This window comes from Oncorhynchus mykiss, chromosome 26, assembly GCF_013265735.2.
Source record: "Oncorhynchus mykiss isolate Arlee chromosome 26, USDA_OmykA_1.1, whole genome shotgun sequence".
Classification (NCBI taxonomy): Eukaryota; Metazoa; Chordata; class Actinopteri; order Salmoniformes; family Salmonidae; genus Oncorhynchus; species Oncorhynchus mykiss.
The window spans coordinates 25,377,983-25,402,800 of record NC_048590.1 but is presented as its reverse complement, the minus strand read 5'-3'; the positions used below and the strand labels follow the sequence as shown (position 1 = coordinate 25,402,800).

Here is a 24,818-nt window from a genome sequence, read left to right as displayed (position 1 = left end):
AGACATCTTAAATCTTTTTATTTTTAATGTTTTTCTTCCGTGGGTAATATACAGCGATGGATTTTGGATTGCATTTGCATTGATGTCAAAGTGATTAGAGGGACAATAGAGCCCTGAGTACCAGCCATTAGGACCTGATGGTCGTTAGCGAGTTAGGTACTACCAATACATGCCCAGAGTGCATAAGAGGAGATTACAGTGACTCAACGGCCACGTGGAATTTGACTGCGGTCATGACTCACGACTGCCAGTGTGGCGGTAATACGGTCATCGCGACAGCCCTACAAACACTCACAAAGCATTTCTTTGGATCTGTGAGTGAAGCCTGAGGAGTTAGTGTGTTCCTCAGAAGCTCCTGTGCCCTTCCCCCATTAGCTAACATCTCAATTTCACCTAAACCATCTACATCTGGGCCCGGACCCAGACCTGCCCCCCCCCCCCCCCCCCCCCCCCCATCCCTCAACCCAAAAGCAGCTGCAGCAGGCGGCCAGGTTAATGGGGTGTAGCAGGGCTGACAGACAGGCTGGTCAGTAGCCCTAACCAGAGGCGGACTGGTCATAAGGGGGAGGGGGGGGGGGTCACTCAGTGGCCCCACAGGACGGAAGATAAAGGAATATAGGGGTAGAAGGTAAAACAGGATGTGCAGAACAGGAATTTCTCCTTTAAGACAAACCCAATAAAAGTATCAGGAATCAAAACAAGATCCGGACAGGAGAGAGAAGAGAGGGGCTGTTAATAGCCCCAAGCCCATTGGTCAGTACGGAAGAAAACTCCTGAAAACGAGAGGCAGGAGGCCAAAGGTTGTCAAGGCCCCAGAGAGTAAGTTATTTTCACTCGCTCACTCACTGGGCATGTGAACATCTATATCTTAATGGTTGCCAATGGTCATGCAATTTAAATAGATATTGATATCAGCTTACAACACATATAGATTTAAATCCAGTTCTGATCCAAATATCCCTCTTTGTGTTTCTAAGTAACAGGTCAAACAAATATCTTTTTACAATAAAAATCTTGCATAGTTTTTCTTATCAAACACTTTAGATGTAAATTTCCACTAAGGGCTCACACACACACCAATAGCACTGGCTGGACTTTGCACCTCTGAACAGAGCGACGGCTGTGATTTGCACACCAATTTAACATTTAGAATCTGTGAAAATGTCAGCAGTCAGACACCCACCAACGGGTGGTCCATAAAACACAGCGCGCTTAACAATCGGCAGATGAACGCTAGACCCACATTCGGTGCAATGTGTGCGAGCCTTAAGTAACAAAGATTACAACAGGACCATCAAGAAAGTACACATGTAAAATAGTACATTTAGAAATCTTTATTGACCCCCCTTGCACACTATTTGGTTACTTTTGTTCAAGTTGGACCATTAGAAATGATAACATAAGATAATTCATATTATGACCATGCAGAATCCCACATACTTGTATTTACTTTTTCATTCAAAATGTTGCGATCTGTATCTCATAAACAAGATTGTTGTTATCTTTTCCATGGCTCAGAGGTCATTGTGATGTAAAAAGCCATAAACCTATATCTGTCACACTAAATCATTTCACTAGTCTGGCTAACACTGAACTCTCAAAGTCCTTCTGACTTCAGAGTCTGGAATGGCTCTTTGATGTTATCGGCACAATGCTTTGATAATGAAGGAGGCTGTGCTTTTACTGGTTGTCTCTCCTCTGTCTTTCTCACTAAAAACACCCAGACGCACAGCCCCTCCGAGAGCCGCCCCCTTCCATTACAACGGCTGGATTTTCAAATCCAAACAGAGGGAGGTCTCAACCCGAGGGGGAAAAAAATGATATTTGAGAGATCCAAATCTAAATGAGTGAGTGACTCATCACTGAAGATCTAACTACCAGTAGCCCCCTCCCTCTCCATAGGGTGAATATATAATATAACTATTGACAGTGAGCAGTGACAGTTGGGTTATCGGCCGCCATTTGTTAGAGTACACACGTGCACAAATCTCCCCAAGGGACACTCCGTGCTGCACTGCGCTGTGAGAGCGCGGGTCAAGGTGTGTGGCATCACAGGGAACAACGATCTGTGTGATAGAATGTCACTGCTAAATGACAGACTTCCAGCGTCTGGGCCAGCCCACCTGTCCACTGACCCACGCCCCTGTCTAGGGTACTGCCTACCTGTCTGACCAACTGTCTGCTCCAGGGGCCAGAGGATATCCCCTTCCCTGGACTTCCCCTCCTAATGGACAGCTAATGGGTATACAGGCCTGTAAATTCCTTGGTCTATATTCTGTCTGTATATTGTCTATTGCTAACAGCACCACTTCACCAAGTCAAATTCTGGATGAAGGTGATTGTGCTCCGGGCCTACAAACACACCTGACTCAGTAAACTATTCAAAATGAATTTGTATAAATCAGATTGAGGCTGGAACAAAAGCCTGCACAAGGGCAGCTTTCCAGAAGGAGGGTTGGTCACCCCAGTTGTAGGGCTTTATCCCAAATAGACATCAAATATGGGCCAATACAAAAGGAACCTCCTACTCATGGGCAGACATGTTGGCTCTTGTAGGGAAATGGTCAGCCCAGGAATGTTAAAACGATGTTGTTAGTGTTTAGTGTGGAGCACAGCCTTTTGGACCACTTTGTATAAATTGCCCATCTCTGCCCCTTCATCAGCAAGTACACACTCCACCCCAAGTTCCACATTTATCATGAGGCTCCCACATCCTAAAAACATATAACAGGGTACTTACTACCTCTGATGGGGTCTGGTGTATGTGTGGGTGCACACGCATGTATGAGACATGAGTGTGTGTTGCTGAGGCTGAAAACGTTTTTCTCTTTCCCTCTCCCTCTCTAGTCTTCCAGAGTAATGCTGTTAGCAGGTTTACTGGCCAGGCGGTGGAAGGGATAATCACATTATGGCCATACGTGTCTGACTGGCCCAGCACCAAATAAGGGATGAGAATCATCCAGATGAATATCCATGTGTTAGTGAGTCACCAGGAGGGAACAAACAAGCAGTCTGTCTGCCACAGCTATAACGACATCTCAGAGAGGAGAGAACTGGACTGATGACAAAAGAGCACTACGCCTGGGGACGATTACACACACACACACATACATACATACACACATACATACATACATACATACATACATACATACATACATACATACATACATACATACACACACAACACATACATAAGGACACTTGATGAGCAGCTCAAAGAGCCACACTTATGTTGAGATGGAGGAACCATGCCAGAAATGCAAATCATTTGGAGAAAAAAAGGCCCATTTCTGGCAAAACAAATGCAGTGTGTTTTATTTTGAGTGGTAAACATAATAGTTGAAATGGACTTGACTGTAAATGGATAATACATCTCCGGGAAATAAGCATTGTGTATTGCAGTGTGTAATGTGTTTATATTCTTTACATATATGCTTCAATCAACATCTCACACACACAAACAGGTTTACAATCCCTCCTCCTAGTTGAATGTCGACACATACCTGAGGGGGAACACAAAACAGCCATTAAAAACAAATGTTTGGAGTCACGCCTCCATTTTGGTGGAGGAAGCCAGGCGAGTTGGAACAGGAGGGGTTAATGGCAGGCGCTGGGCAGCTTTAAAGGGGGGAGGGGACAGAGTTGATTGCTCAGGATGTTGACAGCAGTTCTCCAATTTGATAAGCAGCTGTTATTAGATGAAGAGGCTAGTTTGCAATAAAAGCACTTTGTGATTTTCCTTCATTTCTCCAGAGGGGCTTTGAGGGACAGAGCTAGTTCACAACATGATGTGGTGTGGCTCTGTGTGGTGCTTACAAAAGGAAATACATGAAAAAGAGAAACCTTGGCTCTGGGAAAATCCTCTCTACAGCAACACTACACAAGCACACTAAAGCAGGTCAACCTGCAGCACATACTGTAAGAGAACATCCTATTGAACTAGGTCATTGTCATGTTGTAGATAACTTAGCAGATAACACTGAACATGTTTGTGGGACGGGGTGGAGCGCAGGGAAGATCATTTTCTCATTGGCTGGTTTAAACGTGTGTCTGGCTGACTTGCAGTTCTGGTTTCCAGAGTTACATTATGCTCGTATGGAGCTAGGCTAGGGTTAATCAACGAAGGCGCGCGTGTCCCTGACATACCAGAGTCGTATTTAACCGGAGTCAGGCCGGAGCTGCTGCAGCCCCCTAACCTCTCCACTCCACTGGACCTAGATGTCACAGTCCCGCCCACAGCTTCATGCTACAGGCCTTGGCTCTTTCCCCGGGGGCCTGGCCAGCGATCGAACTGAAGCCCGATCAATAGCTCTGGATGTGCAAACATGGTGAACTTCCCAACCCCCCCCGGACACAATCTCACAGCACGGGTCAATACTCATCATCCTCATACTACTGCTATGACCAGGGAAATTGAGATTGGGGAAAATATCATTGTGACGACTCTGGTGTGACTTCAACCGATCACCTTGAGCAAGAGCCTCACGTTTGGGACTGGGGGATTTCCATTGGAAAAACTCATGTCCCCTAGCTGGCTGAATTAATAATAAAAACCCATAATCACCTACAAGCTGGAGCAAAGAGTCACAACCATCCTTAAAAAAAAAAAAAAACAGACACACACAGACACACCAAAATGTATTAGTCACATGTGCCGAATACAACAGCGAAATGCTTACCAACAACCAACACTGCAGTTTAAAAAAAAATACAGATAAGAATAAGGTGATAAAAGTAACAAGTAATTAAAGAGCAGCAGTAAAACAACAATAGCGAGACTATATACAGGGGGGTACAGAGTCAATGTGCAGGGGCACCGGTTAGTTGAGGTAGTATGTAGATGTAGAGTTAAGGTGACTATGCATAGATGATAACAACAGAGAGTAGCAGTGGTGTAAAAGAGCAGGAGGAGGGGAGCAAAGCAAATAGTCTGGGAGGCCATTTGATTAGGTGTTCAAACAATATCCCTATGGTAACCGCGGGTTGTAAATCATGGCTAGAGAAATGCCATTGTACTCCCAGCTTGACCTAGTCAACAATGGCAGGCAGACTTTACTAAAATAGAGCAACAGTTCACATCCCACTGTAAATCTACAGACAGTCATGGGATCTCACAACACTGGGGGAGCAGAGCAGTCACCATCTCACAGCCTTCTCTAGGTCACACTCCTCTTACTAATCTTTTTCCCTAAAATGACTAGCTGTCAAACTGGAAGATTGAGGGAAATCTCTAAAACAGACAAGGGAAGGGGAGGTAATTGAATCATATTCAAGGTTGTCTCTGAGCTAAGCATACCACAAGACTTCTGAGACCGTTCTGGAACCCAGCCAAAACGCTGGAGATAAATGACAAGAAACATGCAAATGTGCATCTCCATACAGTGAACTCTCTACACCATAATTATAGAATTATGCTAAGTCTGGTTCTTTCTATGAGGTCCAAAGACCCTGTGCTAAAATAAACATGCAGTGGTTAAATTAAGTTATCAAAATGAAATTACAGCTAGTCAAATAGAATGTTTCCCAGTCTTTCTATAATTTAACTTGGTTCCACCATTGTGAGAAAAAAAAAAAACTTCAATTATTTGCTTTGTACATTACTCAATTACTGTTTGGGAAGTGAAACATTGGATTAAAGCAGATTATGTGTACAGCAAGCACCTTCTGTGTTACTGAACTCATACTGCGTTGTCACTCTCCTTGGTATTCCCTACAGCTGCAAATCCACTTCCCTATGTCGGACAGTGATACTGCCCTTTCAGCACACTTAAAAAATAAATATAAACTGGCATTGCAGTGGGCTGCCATCTTTAATCCAAATCAAATAATTGGGCTTTATCCCTTTGCGGGACTCATATAATCCTTTATAGAGCCTCTTGCTGTGGTGGGGGAGGGGGTGCTGAGTGGATAGGGCTGTAAAGGATCTCATGGTGAGCCGGCCATACGCTATGCTAGCACAAAGGTTCTCACTAATCACAATTCCATGTGCACAGGGAGTAAATCTCACTGCCAATGCTGGAACATATGGTGGAATTCCTCCACACACATACGACCGGATTCTCTCTGTTCACTTTTAGAACTACCACAACGCATTCAAAAGCTCATACATCACCACATGAAACGCAGCAGGGTTCTGAATCAGATCAGAGCCTGCCTGCCTCTGGATGTCCAGTCATGTTGGAGGGAGATGTATTTCTTTGGGGAGCAGCAGACAGAACGGCGGGGAGCCAGGGACAAGGGGCCAAACGTCCAGAGGGGGGAGCATGTCGCTACCTGCCCATCCTGCGATTTGTCTTGCACCTCTAAAGAGAAGAGGCATGTGAAAGGCAGGTAGGCCCCAGGACAGACCACCATCCTCCATTAAATCACTCCAATTACAGAGCAAAGAGAGAGACAGAGAGGACAAACCAGACACTGACTGACCAACTTTTTCACCTTGTCCTACTTGGCTTCTTCAGACTCCAAGTCACTAGAAGTAAGGGTTTAAAACTCAGAGGACAAAGGCAGGGTCTTAGAGAAAGCCAGGGTGCATCAACATTCTGGGTAAACATTTCTACTGCTGGTGACCAGTAAGTCTGGTTCATCAAATAAACTGTCTGCATTTGTTCAGTTCCAGCCCTTTCACCAAGATACCACATTCCTCAGGCAGAGAGAGATCCCCTCCCCCACTGCCTCACTCTCTCTCACCCGCTGCCCCCTTCCCCCGCAAATGCAAAAAGTTTACAGGCTGGCATGGCCAGAAGTTCACACTCATTGGTTGAAAGACCCCTTCAGAGCCAGAGTAAACTTATAAAATTCCATCTGTGGCTCAACATGCACCATACCACTGCCGCTTTAGGAGTGAATGTCTGAGAACCTTGAGAACTGAACTGTAAATGGGTTGAATTTTCCAAATCTAACTACTGTATGCACAGATTTGCGTGAGACCCATACCCCCCTTTAATATAATTGGATTTGGAGCTATTACCTTTGTTCTCTGAAGTGTAGTGACCATTTTATTTGAAGTGCTCTCAGAAGTGGGGGAGCGAGAAGATCGTGCTAAAGCAGATCCAGTGAACAAACAAGTGGGAGCTTTTAAGACTAGAATCTAAGTACATTATACATACAATAAAACTACATCTATTTGATACCATTAAAGTCAAGACTGCTCCAAGCAAACACTGCTCTACAGGTCAAAAGAGCCATTAGCCTTTTTTCTTGGGTTAAAAGCTTTGGCTAAAAAATATGTTGCATATCTCACATCAATCATCCACCTCACACCAGTGCTAATGGTAGCTGTAGACATCACATGTCACTGGTCGGCTTTTATAGCCATTCTCATTACACTGCAGAGCCAAAGGAATTCAATACATTCAGAAATAAACAAAGGCCTTTCTGCTATTAAGCCACATCACATCTAATTACATATGAAATGGGGCCAGGGCCACAAACCCGGCTGTTAAATGAGAAAATTACTTCTTTGTCTGGTGGGGATATAAAAAAAAAAAAACAGAGTGCCTCATTCAGAGCAGAGGCTTTCCTTCTTAACTCCTAACGTCACATAGCAGCTAGCAGGAAGAATTTCCCCCATTCTGAAGTATCAGATGGCGCAAGTAATTTTCCCAATTCAAACACAGCCCTTTTGCAGAGCAGAACGTGGCAATGTCTAATCAATAGGGACTGATTTCCCTTTTCAGTGGCTGTGGGTATCGGTTTTGTCTCAGCTAGTGTTAAGTGTGTGGGGGTGTTCCACCTCTGACAGTCTGGTCGGCTCCCTAGAGGACCCAGGCTGGTGTTCCACTGTGGGCCCGCTGCCGGTGTTGCGTTGAGAGGAGCTGCGGCCCCGTGGCTCCTGCATCGTCCACCCAGGCCTCGGCCTCGGCCTCAGCCTCGGCCTCGGCCTCGGCCGTCACGCATCTGGAGCTCATCTCCAGGCCCCAGGGAGGCAGCAGAGAGGAGTCCAGCTGCTGCTCACTGGCTGCTGCAGCTCTATTGTACATTCTCACAAAGTCACTTCATGTGGCGGGCTAATACAGTACGCAAAGGGAAGTGTGTTACATCAAGTCTCACATAATAATTCATTTGGATGACTAGGCATCAGGATGTCAAGTGAAATGTCCTACTTTCCTATAGCCTGCGGTTTAATATTAGTTACAACACTGAGTAACAGAAGTCACTGAAGTCACTTTGAAAACAACATTTCTAAAGATTTATTTAGGTCCAAAGTGAAGCATTTAACTTGTACATGCCCTTTAGGTTTCATGTTTCAAGTTGTATTGTCACATGCACAAGTACAGTTAAATGCTATTCTCGCGCTTTCCCAACAATGCAGTAATCAATATCAGCAGTAGTATACATTTTATGAAAAAGTCAAGTAGAACAAAAAACAAGAAATATAAATAAGACTACGAGAAAATGAGTAAGCTATATACAGGGTCAGTTCCAGTACCATATTTACAATGTGCAGGGATACTGGAGTGATAGAGGTAGATATGATTAGGGGTAAGATGACTAGGCATCAGGATATATGATAAACAGAGTAGCAGCAGCATATTTGGTGATTATATATATATATATGAGTCAGTATGAATGTGTGTGCATGTTATGTACACCCTACACCCTACCTACCGCCCCAACAGATCCACATATGATGCAATCTCTATTGCATCCACATTGGCCTCTCCCACCTGGACAAGAGGAACACCTATGTGAGAATGCTGTTTAAAGATTACAGATCAGAATTCAACACCATAGTGCCCTCCAAGCTCATCACTAAGCTGAGGACCCTGGTACTGAACAACAGCTGCAACTGGTTCCTGGACTTCCTGACGGGCCCACCCCCAGGTGGTAAGGGTAGGCAACAACACCTACGCCACACTGACCCTCAACACGGGGGCCCCTCAGGGGTGCATGCTCAGTCTCCTCCTGTACTCTCTGTTCAACCACAGCTGTGGCATGGATATGTGCCCTCAGATCCTCAAAAACGTTCTACAGCTGCACCATTGAGAGCATCTTGACTGGCTGCATCACCGCTTGGTATGGTAACTGCTTGTCATTTAACGGCAAGGCGATACAGAGAGTAGTACGTACGGCCAAGTAAATTACTTAGGCCAAGCTCCCGGTCATCCAGGACCTCTGTACCAGGCCATGTCAGAGGAAAGCCGTACAAATTGTCAAAGACTCCAGCCACCCAAGTAAGGCTGGGCGATATGAAATAAAAATCATGTCTCCATTGTTTTCTAAAAGTTATGGGCGATTCACAATATAGATCTTGATTTCGTAAACTGTTTTCGAAATAAGCTTTGTTGTAAAATACACTGCATTACAAAACAGTCAGCAATAATCAAATGAATTCAGGGGTTGTGAAATGATACATAGCATAGGCTAAATACAAGACTTCCACAATTATAAGACCAAATCATTATTTATCGACTCAATAGTTTAACATGCTTTTTTTTTGCAATAATCACTGATCTGGCTTTCAGGTATGTCTATAAAAACACAATTTTTGCAACAAATTTAACCACAAAACACACATTCACAAATAATGAGAAATTCTGGAAGCAAAGAATATTAGCACAGGTAGGTCTCAATCTCTCAAGCACAAACCCACATGCTAGTGAGGACACAAGCTCATTTTTATACTTCAAGTTTTGCCAACTTGTAATCTATTTGCTAGCTAACAAGGTAGAACAGTGTAATTGTTATGGACATATTCTCCAGTCCATCTCTAACTGTTTGAACAGCATGCTAGCCTGTCCACTAGGTTCAGATGATGAAAATCAAGTGGCCTACCTTATTTCTCAGAATGAGAAAAGTTGCCAATTCCTTGTATAATAGATTATGCTCATTTCACATTTATAAAACAGATTAGACAGCTAGTATAACAGTCTTTGGCTAAAATGCTGCTAGTGGTACGTGGTACCCCAATGCAGCTCAAAACAGAAACAGAGCATTTATTTTCCAGAATCAATGTTCATTGACTCTCCCGTTTTGGTAGTCTGCTCTTCACACAATTTCAGGAGTTGAGACATAAGGGTATCATAAAAAAAAACGTGATTCTTGCAATACTGTATTGACCCTTTTTACATCAACTCTTGACTTATCAGGGCGGCAGGTCGCCTAGTGGTTAGAGAGAGTTGGGCCAGTAACCAAAAGGTTGCTGGATTGGATCCCCCGAGCTGACAAGGTAAAAATCTGTCATTCTGCCCCTGAACAAGGCAGTTAGCCCACTGTTCCCTGGTAAGCCGTCATTGTAAATGTGTTCTTAACTGAATTGCCTTGTTAAATAAATCACATACGCTGCTGGAACCGTTTATTGCCTAGTCACTTTATTCCTAAATACAGTGCCTTCGGAATCTATTCAGACCCCTTTGAGTTTTAAATAAAACAATTTCCTCAGCAATCTACACACAATACCCCATAATGACAAAGTGAAAACAGGTTTCTGGACATTTGCAAATTAATTAAAAACAAAAAAAAGAAATACGTTATTTACATAAGCATTCAGACCCTTTGCTATGAGCCTCGAAATTGCGCTCAGGTGCATCCTATTTCCATTGATCATCTTTGAGATGTTTCTACAACTTGATTGGTAAATTCAACTGATTGGACATTTGGAAAGGGAAACACCTATCTATATAAGGTCCCACAGGTTTCTAGTGCCTATCAGAGCACAAAGAGCGCCGAGACAGGACCAAACCATTTCTGCAGCATTGAAGGTCCCAAAGAGCACAGTGGCCTCCATCATACTGAAAACTCCAAGACTCTTCCTAGAACTGGTCGTCTGGCCAAAACGGAGTAATCGGGGGAGAAGGGCCTTGGGTCGGGGAGGTGACCAAGAACCCGATGGTAACTCTGACAGAGCTCTACAGTTCCTCTGTATCAGCTGTATTTACTAAGGATGGAGAAAAAGTTACACCAATCAGGCACTCGAGGACTGGAGTTGCCCACCCCTGCTGTAATCGCTGCCAAAGGTTCTTCTACAAAGCACAAAGTAAAAGGTCTGAATACTTACGTAAATGTGACGTGTTATTTTTATAAATGTGTTAATTTATAAAAAAGTTTGTTTTGTCATTATGCGGTATTGTTTGTAGATTGAGGGGGGGGGGGGGGGGGGGGGGGTGAAAACTACGTAATACATTTTAGAATAAGACAAACTACAAAATATGGAAAAAGCCAAGGGGTTTGAATACTTTCCAAAGGCACTGTATACATCTACCAACCTCAATTACCTAGTACCCCTGCAAATCGACTCAGTACTGGTATCCTGTGTTCCACTGTGTATTTATTCCTTGTTATTATTTTTCTCTATTTAAAAAAATCATATTTCTCTAGATTCTTGGGAAGGGCTTGTAAGTAAGGGCTTGTGTGTGTAGAGTGTGTGTAGAGTGTGTGTAGAGTGTGTATAGAGTGTGCATAGAGGGTCAAAGCAGAAAGCCGGTGACGCCACTTTGTTAGCTATTTAGCAGTCTTAAGGCTTGAGGATATAGATGCTGTTCAGGAGCCGTTGGTGTCAGACTTGTTGCTTCGGTACCGCTTGCCGTGAAGAAGCAAAGAACAGTATATGGCTTGGGTGGCAGGAATCATTTTCCGGGCCTTCCTTTCACATTCTCTACTGGGTGGTTCAAAAATAGAGTTCCTGCTAAATAAGGAAATAACTATTTATTTAGCAGTTAAAATTATAAGAGTAAACAACCCACTGACATTTACTATATTGATGCTACAAAGTGTACAGAACGATATACTGACACTTTCAAGATTTGAGTAATGCAGTTAAACAAGTTTGACAAAAATGCTACTGCAATGTTGTACTTTCTTCATATTAAGCAAATAAAAACCAATCGTCCAAACCTAATCTCTCTATCATAATTCATTATTGGTTTTTACCCTTGTAGGGTGGCCAAAATTAGGGTGACAAAATCAAGTGATAATCAAGTGACAAAATCAATGTAGGCCAGAGAAAATTCTGGAAAAAAAGCATTGTGTAAACTAGGCTAGATGCTGTGCGATAATTAAGGCTAACTGACAGGCCCACCATTGTTGAACTCGTCATTTTTCTTTTCGAATCCAGAGGATATTAAAAAAAATTGAGGTACGATAGAGATACATTTTGGTATCCACTGTTTCATGTGAAATTCTTGTTATTTTTCAAAGACAAGCGCATCTCTAAAATGTCAACGGTGCACTGAGTGTACCGCAACCTTTACATTCTCAAAGCCTTTTCTATTGAATTCCATTTGTGTCATGTAAATTCTCCTCCTTTCCAGACCAGTGTGGTCACAGTTCTCCCTGCGCTGTGAGTCACGTTAGTCGTGTCAACCATTCTAGGTTAATTGTTCGTGGAGGATTAAAACACATATATTTGAGTCAGGCAGGTCTGACTGGATGTCTTTTGTTTGACCAGATGGTGGACCAATCTAGGCTAATTCAGGTTAGGAAAGAAAACAGCCTCCACAGTCCCTCACATTTAGATCCATGCAAATGATTTCTGAAATCTGCATGGATCCAAAACTTGCAAAGGCTCTTTTTTTCAGTTGATGTTCTTATCTTCCTACTCATTCCATACCTTATCAGGTATACCACAGTATCCTCCATTTTATACTGAACATAATCTTTACCATTCAATGCAGTCCCAACTCTTTCTCTTCAAAAGGCTTGAGGTTAATAATTAACATTTTTGGACCAACCTTTTAAATCATTTACCAACACGGCTTTAGAAATGATCGACTCCAGTTGACATGGTAGTTCTATTGAGAATGTGATTGTCTACTAACTAGATCAGCAAAAAATAATCACAGGTTGTATTTCCTAATCTATCAAACCCCCATTTCTATATCTCACATTTAATATCATCTGAATCTCTAGAGCCAGGAACTGTTCACCATATTCTGACTGATATGGACATCAGACAAAAGTAGTTTGCTTGATTTCAAAGTTGGGAGTAGGGTTGTTTTAGTTGAGAAACATGAGCCTAGAAAGACAAGCCTCAAGAAAGACCTTCGCAAGTCCAATCTATCCATGTGCCTGATTTGCAAGTGAAATGTCTCTAAAATACAAGTTTCACTGCTTCACAACAACACCGAGAACGCAATATTAAACTGCCTTTTAGTTCAGAAATAGGGTGAAACACGACTCGACATGGTGAAAATTCTCAGATTTCCGAATGTGTGAAAACATCAGCTGGCACAGCAAAGCAGACATTGGTTTTGCTGCGAAAAATTACGTTTACCAATATAAACGAGTGGCGAATTTTCTCTCTCTGCCTCCTCTGCAAGAGACTGGTGCTGACAAGCGGGGGCGATTACACGGAGGCCTGTATTGTGAAGACTTGGCAGATTAACAACCTGGCCACACACTTGCGCTGTAATATACTGTACGCTACACAGGAGGTTGGCAGGCAGGTCGTCTGCACATGCCGTTAGAGCAGGGGGTGGACTGCGGTGAGGTGGGAGGAGAGAAAGGCAGCAGTGAAAGGAAAGCCTCCCTCCTACACACCTCCTGCTCCTCTGCCTGGCTGGGTGCCAGGCTCCAGTCAGCTGCGCTGCTGCTGCAGTGTTGTTTACCCAGGGCCTCTGACACAGCGGGTCATTTAGCAACTCAGGGCCCGCCTGCCACTGGCCTGGACCTGAGCCAAACCACCGCCAGGGTTCGGAGACGGCCAAGACTGCCACTAACAATAGCGAAACGCCTTTCACTCCTCACCTCCACACTGTGCTTTCAATAGGGAGCGCAGCCCGGTTTCGACACGCCAGGATTAAACTCAGACCGACCCGGACCACCCTTCCCTCCGGTCTGTTCTAAAGACATGCTACGGATACTAAATAGTCAGTGGTGTTAGGGAGAATTCACTCACTTCCAGACGGAGGTAGAAATGTTAAGTTTAATGACGAGGCTCTACTGTGACATCGGAGCTCAGCTTGGCTCTGTTCCCTGGCTGCAGCCATGGTGGAGGCCTTTGTTTCACTCTGCCATTTCCTCTCATCTGTCTGTGCATAGGGGGCTTCATTAAAGAGTAGGTGTTGAGATATGTCATAGTGGGAAGGATATGGTCATTGAGGATGAAGAGAGAGGGAGAGAGAAAGGGAGAAAAAAAGGGGGCGCAATAGAGAAGAGGGGGGAGAGGGAGATAGGGAGCGGGGCATGCGGTTGCTGCTGACTGATCAGATTACACCAGCCATCAGTAGCTTTCCAACAAGGGCCAAGGAAGTCAAATCCTACAGGTCGATTTCGGGGGGGACGACTCAGTTGGGATATGCGAAAATCACATTTCCAATTCACACATGAATATTAATACACACTTGTACGCAGGGCTGGGCAATATATCAAATTAAGAATCTAGGTCATTTATTTATTATGCGTGTTTATGGCCACTTGTTCTCACGTTGTCTTCCCATTTACACACACACACACACACACACACACACCAAGCTCATCCCCTGCCACTAACAACAAAGATGAGAGATCACTTCTTCCTCTCTGACAAGCGGTTTCAACTCGCTATTTGCATTTGAGGTTTGGTCCAACAGAATCACTCATACGGACACCGAAACACATTGAGACAATATTTTACCGTAATAAAAGGGGAAGTTAACCTTTTTCATGTTGCAACTCCTCACATTGTGGTTGTATCAATGAACATTGACTCTGGAAATGTAATGCTCAGTTTGTCATGTGTGGCATTGCGCTACCACGTACCGCTAGGAGCATTTTAGCCAAAGACTTATACTAGCTGTCTAGTTGGGGCGGCAGGGTAGCCTAGTGGTTAGAGCGTTGGACTAGTTGCAAGTTCAAAACCCCCGAGCTGACAAGGTACAAATCTGTCGTTCTGCCCCTGAACAGGCAGTTAACCCACTGTTCCTAGGCCGTCATTGAAAATAAGAATTTGTTCTTAACTGACTTGCCTAGTTAAATAAAGGTAAAATAAAATAAAATAAAAATAAATATGTGCAACATGGCAACTTGTTCTCATTTTGAGAAAAAATAAAAAAGGTAGGCTGCTTGACTTCAACATCTGAACAAAATGGACAGGCTGTTCAAACAGAGACAGACAGAAGGGTGTGTTCATAACTTAAATGAACAATAATTAAATGATTAGTGGGTCTTGTGGTTGTGGAAAGCCTAGGTATAATTTCACAAGCGGTGAATTCAATAGCTTATTGCTGACTGTTTGAAATGCAGCGTATTTTACCTTTAAATTGTACAATAAAGCTTATTTAGAGAAAAAAAATGTATTAATCAATATGTATTGTATTAATCGAGATATATAATTAAATCACCCATTAGTTCAAAAAAATTCAATTGGGATACACTACATGTATGTGGACCCTTCCAAGTAGTGGATTCGGTTATTTGAGCAACACACATTGGTGACAGGTGTATAAAATCGGGCACACAGCCATGCAATCTCCATAGATAGACATTGGCAGTAGAATGGCCCATACTGAAGAGCTCAGTGACTTCAACATGGCACCGTTATAGAATGCCATCTTTCCAGTTGGTCAAATTGTTTGACCTGCCCTGGCCACCTGTAAATGCTGTTAGGCTACAAAAGCTCACAGAACGGGACCGAGGGCTGAAGTACGTATCACTTAAAAATAATCTGTCCTCGGTTGCAGCACTCACTACCGAGCTCCAAACTGCCTCAGGAAGTAATGTCAACACAAGAACTGTTCGTTGGGAGCTTCATGAAATGGGTGTCCGAGCAGCCCCACACAAGCCTTAAATCACCATGTGCAATGCAAAGCATCGGCTGAAGTGGTGTAAAGCTCGCCACCTTCGGACTCTGGAGCAGTGGAAACGCGTTCTCTAGAGTGATGAATCACACTTCCCAATCTGGCAGTCCGACGGACTAATCTGGGTTTGGCAGATGCCAGAAGTATGCTACCTGCCCCAATGCATAGTGCCAACTGTAATGTTTGGTGGAGGAGGAGTAATGTCTGGGGCTATTTTTTAATGGTTCGGGCTAGTTTGGGGAAGGCCCTTTCCTGTTTCAGCATGACAATGCCCCCATGCACAAAGCAAGGTTCACACAGAAATGGTTTCTGAGATTGGTGTGGAAGAACTTGACTGGCCTGTACAGAGCTCTGACCTCAACCCCATCAAACACCTTTGGGATGAATTGGAAAGCGGACTGCGAGCCAGACCTAATTGCCCAACATCAGTGTCCAACCTCACTAATGCTCATGACTGAATGGAAGTAAGTCCCCGCAGCAATGTTCAAAAACCTAGTGGAAAGCCTTCCCATATTAATGCCCATGATTTTGGAATGAGACGTTCAACAAATAATTTTGGCCATGTGTATGATTTTAAGGCCATATCGCCCCGCCCTACTTGTAGATGTATAAAATAGGACAAATATAGAAACACCCACCAAATTATTATTATTACATATGGTGGCAGAAAACACCATCTTTAATAATATTTGGCCTATTTTTGGTTCATGTGGCCATAGTGCTGGAGCTGCAATCAAGAGCACGGATCTTGAAATTCAACAACTCCTTTCTTCCCTGTAGCCTCAGACAAAAATCACTATGCCAATCCATGGTCGGTAGACTCATCACTGCCAATAAAGCTGAGGTTGAGTGGGCCAAGCTCTGGTCAGGTCAGCTGGTGCACATCTTTAGCACAGCATTGTCAGTCTGTCTGTCTGAGAGAGAAGTGGAGAGGAGCCATGAGGGTTCCCCCAGACCAGACCAGCCTCCCCGGGAGGGCTCTCTCCCAGCAGCAGCAGGTGTGCCCTTTGAGACGGAGATAAATAAAATAAGTGTCTTTCCCTGCACCAGCCCTCCCCTCCCGCTCCTTTTTATTTTACAGCCCCTGTGACAATGACTAAAATAAATTAAAAGATCACCAATCACGGCCCTGACAGAACAGCACAGATACGCTACCCCACCCTTCCCCCCCAGCCTCTTGTAGGAGCAACAATGGGAATGCTCACTGTTTGAACAGTTAACTCTTTAATTCCGTCTGGAATGTTTCCTTTGGGTGGGGCAGTGCAATGTTGAGACAGACCAATATCCCCATGACCCCACCCCTCCACGTCTCCCCCTTCATCTCTCTACCTCTATTTCTAGGTTAGCGGAATATTCCACACTTGACTGTTAGGAGCAGGATACCGCAAGCAAACTCCCACAAAGGAGCCTTCCCATAGCCCCATGGTTCGATCATCTCACGAGATTACTCAGGCTCACGTCTCCTTTCTAAATCTCTGTAAATCTGACACCTAAACAGGTTCTGTATTGGTTTCTGTACCAAGTCAAACTAGCACAGTTACATTTAGTACAGACTATTCTCTGATGGAAAGAATGCTATTAGAATGGTGGAGTCGGTGCTAATCGCGTGTTGCCTCCTACACCCAAACCACCCAGCCAGGGCCCTTTGTTAATGAGGCACAACGAAGGCCCACAAAGCACTGGGCCACAAACAGACAGAAAATCCCACTACAGACGCAAGGCACCATGTGAAGCAAACGTATAAACACAGCACCGAGTCTGTTTAAAGAGTTAGAAATGCTCCATCACTGAAACCCAGGTTATGAAAATAAAGACTGGATTAAAATTACACAAGAAAAACATCAACATACATAATTCATTAATGTGGACTGCCTGAAGCATGAAAATAGAAACGTATACAAGGACACTTAGTTCAAACACACTGTTAAAGCCACATCTTAAATCAGCCTAACACAAGAGCAACATAAACTACGGATATCCTAATTTATATAATCATAAACTTCTCAAACTGTATTATCATAAATCCTGGCTCCAGCCACAATCTCACCGGGTAGTTGTCCACCACAAACTAAAACTAAAGCTGGAATCATGGAGGCCCTGAGCAGTCTAATCTGTTTTAAGACAAGCTCTGAAATTAACAGGCCAAATTAGGCAATGTTAACCCCTTAGCGCTCAGCCTATCAATCACATGAATCACATTAGGACACATCAAGAAAGCCCAGATCATAGCATGTGTGTTCTTGATCGGTTCTTATTCTGTTAGTTCCTGTATTCTGAATTGAAAAGAAACTCCAGCACATTGGCGATCTCGATGGTCCACAAAAAAGAAACTGATCTTATGTAACCAACGATTCAGTCTCAATGGAACACCAGAAATGAAAAATGTAAAGTTAGTTACTGTATTGCCAGCTCCACAAGAGACATCCATCTGAGTGGACAAAAGACTGTACAAACATTCTACAACAGGACTAGGCTATACTTATTCAACCAGTCTTTAAACACAACCATTAGAAAACCTGTGTAGAACTAATAAGACACCGTTGTGTGTGTGTGTGTGTGTGTGTGTGTGTGTGTGTGTTTTTATGCTTTCAGCTGTACAACAAATAGGTGTTGCACAATGGTTCTATAAATAGATGTGAAGAATTATCTAGGCTGGGAAATTCTGTTGGTTGAAAAAGGCTGTGTGAGAAGAACTCTAGCCTGTGGCAGGTAGGAAAATAAACTAAAAGCAGACCGTGTTCACTTAACTAAACACGGCAAGACTCAAACAAACAGGATGTTACTAAACAAAGGAGATGGGAGGGTTCAAACTGAACAAGTATACAACATCATTGAAAAACAGGTAGTAAGTGGCATTGGATAGTGAATACAAACAAGGCAACATTGTGAAGCCTTTAACAAGGTCATACGGATGCCGTACACCTGTACTGTATCACAGACTAGGCAAGGAGGGAGAGAGGCCCCATGATTCCAACCACAGCCTCGATCTCTGAGAACTGAAGCCATGTCACCGTGCAAAGAAACCATTTCTCACACATTTCCAGTGGTCTTCCCAGCACTCTGCTGGGCAGATGCATCAGGCTGCATTTGATCCACATTTCATTGTCAAAATGCATAGTGGAATACATCTGCTAAATATGTCCGCCATAAACGAGGCTTAACATTCACCCCCTCCTCCCTGCTGCTATAAGCAGCTCCAACAACCTCCATCGATCGATTCGCAGGCAGCTGCAGCTGTGCAGCCAGCTCCCCATTTCCTGACTGATGCGTTGCTGGGGCGACAGCTGAATTATGCAACAGCATGCATTCAACAAACATGTTTTAATGCCTGGCCAGTAACTAGCAGCAGCCAGCAGTAGAAACCAGCAGTGCTTGGAGTTTAATGATGCGATGAGAGAGGGGCTCTGAGAAACCATGTCACAGTGCAAAGATACCATTTCTCACATTTCCAGTGGTCTTCCCAGCACTCCCTCCTAGACCCAGCTTAGTGCTCCCTGACTCGGTCATCACTACAATGCAAATGAAGCCCCAGTCTAACTTTTGTTGATTAGGTCTCCCTTGACACCAGAAAAAAAAGGAACATCAAAGATGTAAACATGAAGAAACGGCAGATAAACCAGCGAAACCAAAACTACCTCTAGTCTACCACAAGTATTATCATTAGAAAATGCTCAGCTCAACCCCTCCAGTATGGAGCTGCTAGGGAGGGAGTTAGCTATCACTGCCCGACACACCAGGGCACGTTCCACAGGCGTGATTATTACTCTATTAATCACTGGGAGATTATCATGAGGAGAGGGATACGAGAGGTCAATTAGTGGGCCTACAGCAGAGCCCAGACCGGGGGGAAAGAGAGTGATCTGCCCAGGCCCAATAACACCCCGGCCAACACTCCACGCAATGCTTTTGTCCATCCTCTCGTTTGACAATTATTTACTCTGCTGTTAAGGGCAAGGGCGAGGTCACGACACATGCGTCAATGACAGAAAACACAAACTCTCCACCCCCGATCTTTACACCATGCACCTTTGACACACAGAGTGCTGTCGTAGAGCAGTGTTTCCCAACTCCTGTACCCCCAACGGCACACATTTTTGTTGTAGCCCCAGACAAACTCACCTAATTCAACTCATTGAGGGCTTGATGATTAATTGACAAGTTGAACCAGGTGTGCTTGTCCAGGGCTACAATAAAAATGTGTGCTGTTGGGGGTTCTGGAGAACTGGAAAACACTTAGAGGACATTCAGTTGAATGCATTAGGTTGTAAAACTAACTAGGTATTCCCCTTTCCCATTCTTGGCTAATATAACAATAGCATAATATCAAATCAGTGGTAGGTTGTTCTATTTGTTTTTTATAACCTTAATATAAATTTATATAATAGGCTACTTCAAACTATTGTGACACCCAGATTATGGTGTGCCATTGCTTTTGAAAATATTAATCAACACTCCCTCCAGAGAATGGTATTTGTGGCATTTGCTGGGGCTTCTCTCCAGCCTCTTGAAGACAATACCATCAAAAAAGTCCCCCTTCAGCAGTGCAACCTAAAACTGCCACAAGAGATGAGCAGTTGTTAAATACTGCAGAGCTGACATAATGACAGGAAAGATAAAAGAGAGGAAACAAAAAAAAAAACGCAGACCAATTCTCGTTTGACAATGCCTCTCCAACCCCCCAGGCTCAATCCCCTCTCCTAATAAAAGAACCACGCCACAGATAGCCAGGCCAGGGCTCTGCGACACCTCTCCTGCTCTGATCACTGGTAGCTGTCTGACAACTGGCCTAAACAGAGACAAGTCGACCACCTCTAACCTACTGCCGCCAATGACGCATTTTTTTGTTCACAGTCACATAACAATGTGGTCAAACTTCTTTTCATTCAGGTTGTTTCCACTGTGATCTAATAATGTGGTAGCTAGAAGTCTACTACACCCTCTATCCTGTCCATCTGTTCTTTGTGATAACTGTAGCCTACTCTAACCATAGCACTGCTGCTGCCTGCCTGCCTCTAATCCAGGGCTCAATCTGCTGTCATTTATTTACTTCCCCTTCCACCATCACTCCTGTGGAGCTAAATTTGGAAATAGACGGAGTGACAGTCCCAAAGCCATTTCCCCTTTAAATAGACAGTAATGACATCCTTGGAAAATGATAGTGCAGCACACGCAATGCCACGGTCAGTCACAGCAATAGATCTGTTCTGCCTCCTACATCTGTCAACTCCACTGTAACATGGCTTTTTATATCAACCACTGGTGGGCTGTTACACAACACATGCTACTTCCCTAGTGCTGACTCAACCATGAAGGATAGCTTGGATTCCACTCTGCATTCTGTCGCACCGTGACAAAGCGGTGAGGAAATATTTACCTTCAATGGAAAAAGTACACTCGGCACAGTGTTGAAACCCTTCAGATGGGTAGCACCACTACTGTGCCTTAGGATACCTCTACCTTCTCACCCCGTGTGCTGCATGTCTGCCAGGAGAGCGCAAGAGAGAAATCACTGAGTGAGAGAGAGAGAGCGCAGTGAGTGAGAGCGACACACGTGCCTGGCCCTCTGCCAGTGCACACTTCTAGGATTTTTGGCCACAAAAGCCATAGAGCGGCTCAGCCCTCCCCAGTGATTGTAAGTGTCTCACAAAGATACTGGCTGAGAGGTCTGTGTCGAAGCTAAGATTAACCCACCCGCTCACAGCAGGAGAGGGCAGAAACAAATCAGATAAAACACACAACAGGAGACTGGAAAATAGCGAAAGGCTTTCCCCCTATATGACGCTTACTTACCAAGGGGGACATTTGTATTTTCATTATACAGCTTTGTGTTGACTCACTGTGTTTGGGGAAGAGATAGTACAAGTTTGGATACCAGATTAGCTGCCGATGAGAAATATTCAAAGAAATGTGGCAATCTTTCTTCATGTGGACAAATCTATTCTTTAATGTCAAGGGCAGACATAAAATTAAATTGGGATTGGATTTTGAGAATATAGCTAAGAAAGGAGAACTGACATACATTTATAAGGAGAGTAGAATGGCGGTAAGCCAAGGTGGCCTTACCTGTTTGAACTGATCCTCAAAGCTATTCCAGTCAGCCTGCCCGTTGGGGGAGGTGGCAGAATGGGGCCCTGCAGGAGAGCGGCTCTCGTCAGGCTCCTGCTTCACCCTGACAGGTGGCAATGGCACCTGCTGGGGGCCCGAGGTAGAGTAACTGCCAAATGGATGCGCTGGGAGGCGGGAGGCACCCTGTTGTAGAGCCAGTGTCTGCTTGCGGAGGTACTCAAGACCACTAGCCCCTCCCTCTTCCTCCTCGCTCCCCTCGTCTCCATCCATCATCTCCTCATCATCCCCTGAATCCCGGCCTCTATCCTCCTCATCCTCCCTCTCTGAGTCCACACTGCTCTGGTTGGAGACCCGGGACAGTGGGCCTCCTCTGGGTATCCCTGCACCTCCAACCAGGGCCTTGCCCATGAAGCCAGCTCCAGAGGCCCGGGCCGCGGCCAGGATGGCCTGCTGCGCTGCTACCTGCTGGGCGTACATGATGTGGGCCTCGCGGAGCCGCCTCTCTTTGCACTCCATCTCCAGCCTGGCCTGCTGCTGGCGCTGCAGCTGCTCCATGACAGCCTCCAGCTTCATTCCTCCTGCAGTGCCAGCCTGAGGATAGACACCCCCCAGACCACTCTCCTGTGACATGCTGGGCTGGGAGAGGAAGTGAGGAAGACATCAATAGCCAACCATAAACCAACAACTCAAATTACCACTGGATGTCTGGCTTTACAGGTTCTAATAAAAACATGCATAACACAAAGTGGACTATTTAGACATAAAAAACAGGGAAGTCCCATATGTCAGGATTAGACTTAGTACAGTAGGCTACAACAAACCATCCACTTCATGAGGATAACATGGGTAAGTTTCAACATGAGCACAATAGATGAGGGAAAGGCTAACTGACATTGAGGAAAGGGGAGAAGACACTGCAAAATACTGTTAATAAACAAACAACAACAACAAAAAGTACAAAGAAATATACTGCATGGAAAGGATTGTATGGTATGCAATATCTGGTGCTACACGTGATTGTATTTAAAAGTACAGTAGTAAAATGCAGGACATATTTATACGTAGATGTAGTATAGGAAAATGATACAATGTTCAGCACAGCTGCACATAATACAGAAGTTACAAGACCACGTTTCGTCCTGTAGATAGATCTACAGCATATTGCATTTATGATTCTTATTTGAAAAAAATGAATTCGAGTTAACGCATAACACTCAATTGAAATAGATATTCACCACTTTAAGAATGAGCTAAAACAATGTAAGCCATTGGATTTTAACAGAAACATCAGTAACAATAACAACTTTGAAATAATTGTGAACCATGTAGCCTCGTACAGTTGTTTCTTATCATCAAAAGGTGTCAATTTAGCTTAAATCCGAAACAATAAATCAACCCAGATGTATCCTACATTCAAAATTAACGTTAGATGATTGTTAAAGTTCGAATATAATCTTTATCCAAAACACATAGGCCTACAGCCTCTTCTATTCGTGCAGTCAGTCAAAATTAGCCTTCCGGATGTATATGGCGAGGCTCCAGTAAACGTACATGAGTAAACAGCGTATAGTATCGTAGCTGGCTACGCACATATACCCCCCCCCCTATCTAAATCATATTAGGGGAGCAGATTACAGTGCATAAAAATATGCATGCATTTGATCTATTTTATTGGGTTACGCACTATACATTATTTATTTGCAGTAGGATTTATAACTGTAATTAAAACAGGACATTGGCAATGACGTACGCTGAACTATCAAAACCAAATATTAATAAGGATTTCCATTTTTTTTAAAGCGTTACTTTTTATAGGCTAAAAGCACGAGACTATATTGCTCTGCAAATAAATGCTCGCTACCTCGCTCCTATAGGCTATGACACAGCCGAGACCCAGCCAGGGCACAGCGCCAAACAGGGGGAAACAACTCACCATTTGTGCCTTGCTGCTACCGGAATTGTCCACCATCCCTCCTTCCTAGGTTATCCTTTTCCCTCTTCGCTGGCACGGTTTCAATCACTTGTAAACACAGAGAAATTGTGCATGCACGGGGGGAGGGGGGGGGTTAAATTTGTCCACCAGCAGATAGGCAGAATGTTGGCTGTGTAACTCTCAATTGTATCTTTCTCCACTCCTTTTTTATTTTATTTAGAGAAAGACTAACATGAAATATGGCCCGATCTCATATCTCGAAAAACTAGCCGTTGAGGTAACTCCCTTGACTCGATTTTCCTTCACTTGAATTACACCCCCCGTCTAGGCGTACAACATCATTAGGGCCCGCCCAGTGACAGCAACAAGTTCCAGAGTTCCAGCGCAGCGTTGGCTGAATAGTTACTATGCGTATGCAAATCTCATGAGAATGGCAATTTTATGAGAATGGCAACATTGTCAGTCCATGCAAACTAGAGCCTATTAAATAGTACATAATAGATCGCGTGTGGCCGTTATGCTGACAGGCGTTTTCCCTCAATACAATTCCATTTGACATGTGGATAACTTGCCTGTTGAACAATTATCCGGCCCCACATTTTTGACAAACATTGATAATGCAAAGCTAAAATGATATAACTATTGAGGTACAGTACTCATGCAATTTATAATCCCAGATAAAAACTACTCCGCTGAGCGTGAACTATAAAATAGCCTACAAAGACACATTTATACAGTGATGCATGTACGTAACGCAAGTAGTGACAGCCTGTTAGCTACTTCCCTCGCCATGAAATAATATTGTGACAACTCAATTCTGCCCCCAAATGGATGGAAATGGTCTGGTACTATGGCCCCACAGTATGTGTGGTCTCTATGTTCAGTTAACGATCTATTTATTCCACGTGTCAAACTCATTTCACGGAGCGCGGAATGTCTGTGGGTTTTCGCTCATCCCTTGTACTTGATTGTGGAATTAAGGTCACTGATTAGTAAGGAACTCCCCTCACCTGGTTGTCTAGGTCTTAACTGAAAGGTTAAAACAAAAACCAACAGCCCAGTTTGACACTCCTGATCTAACATAACCAACCTGCTTTTATCAA

General features: G+C 43.9%; 1 protein-coding gene across 4 annotated transcripts in view; it reads right to left on the bottom strand.

The window, feature by feature from the left end:
• Positions 1-24,648, bottom strand: part of LOC110506484 (AT-rich interactive domain-containing protein 3B) — a 64,560-nt gene extending 39,912 nt beyond the window's left edge. For 3 of the 4 annotated variants that reach the window (XM_021586126.2, XM_021586127.2, XM_036963802.1), the window contains exons 1-2: positions 23,716-24,648; positions 21,780-22,418 (exon numbers count right to left, since the gene is read on the bottom strand). In XM_021586126.2, the coding sequence (XP_021441801.2) occupies positions 21,780-22,418; positions 23,716-23,751 (675 nt within the window). In that variant the 5' untranslated portion in view covers positions 23,752-24,648. Of the gene's footprint in view, positions 1-21,779; positions 22,419-23,119; positions 23,314-23,715 lie in introns of those variants that run through there. The other variant, XM_036963803.1, reaches the window with a different exon arrangement.
• Between the last annotated feature and the right edge of the window lie 170 nt (positions 24,649-24,818).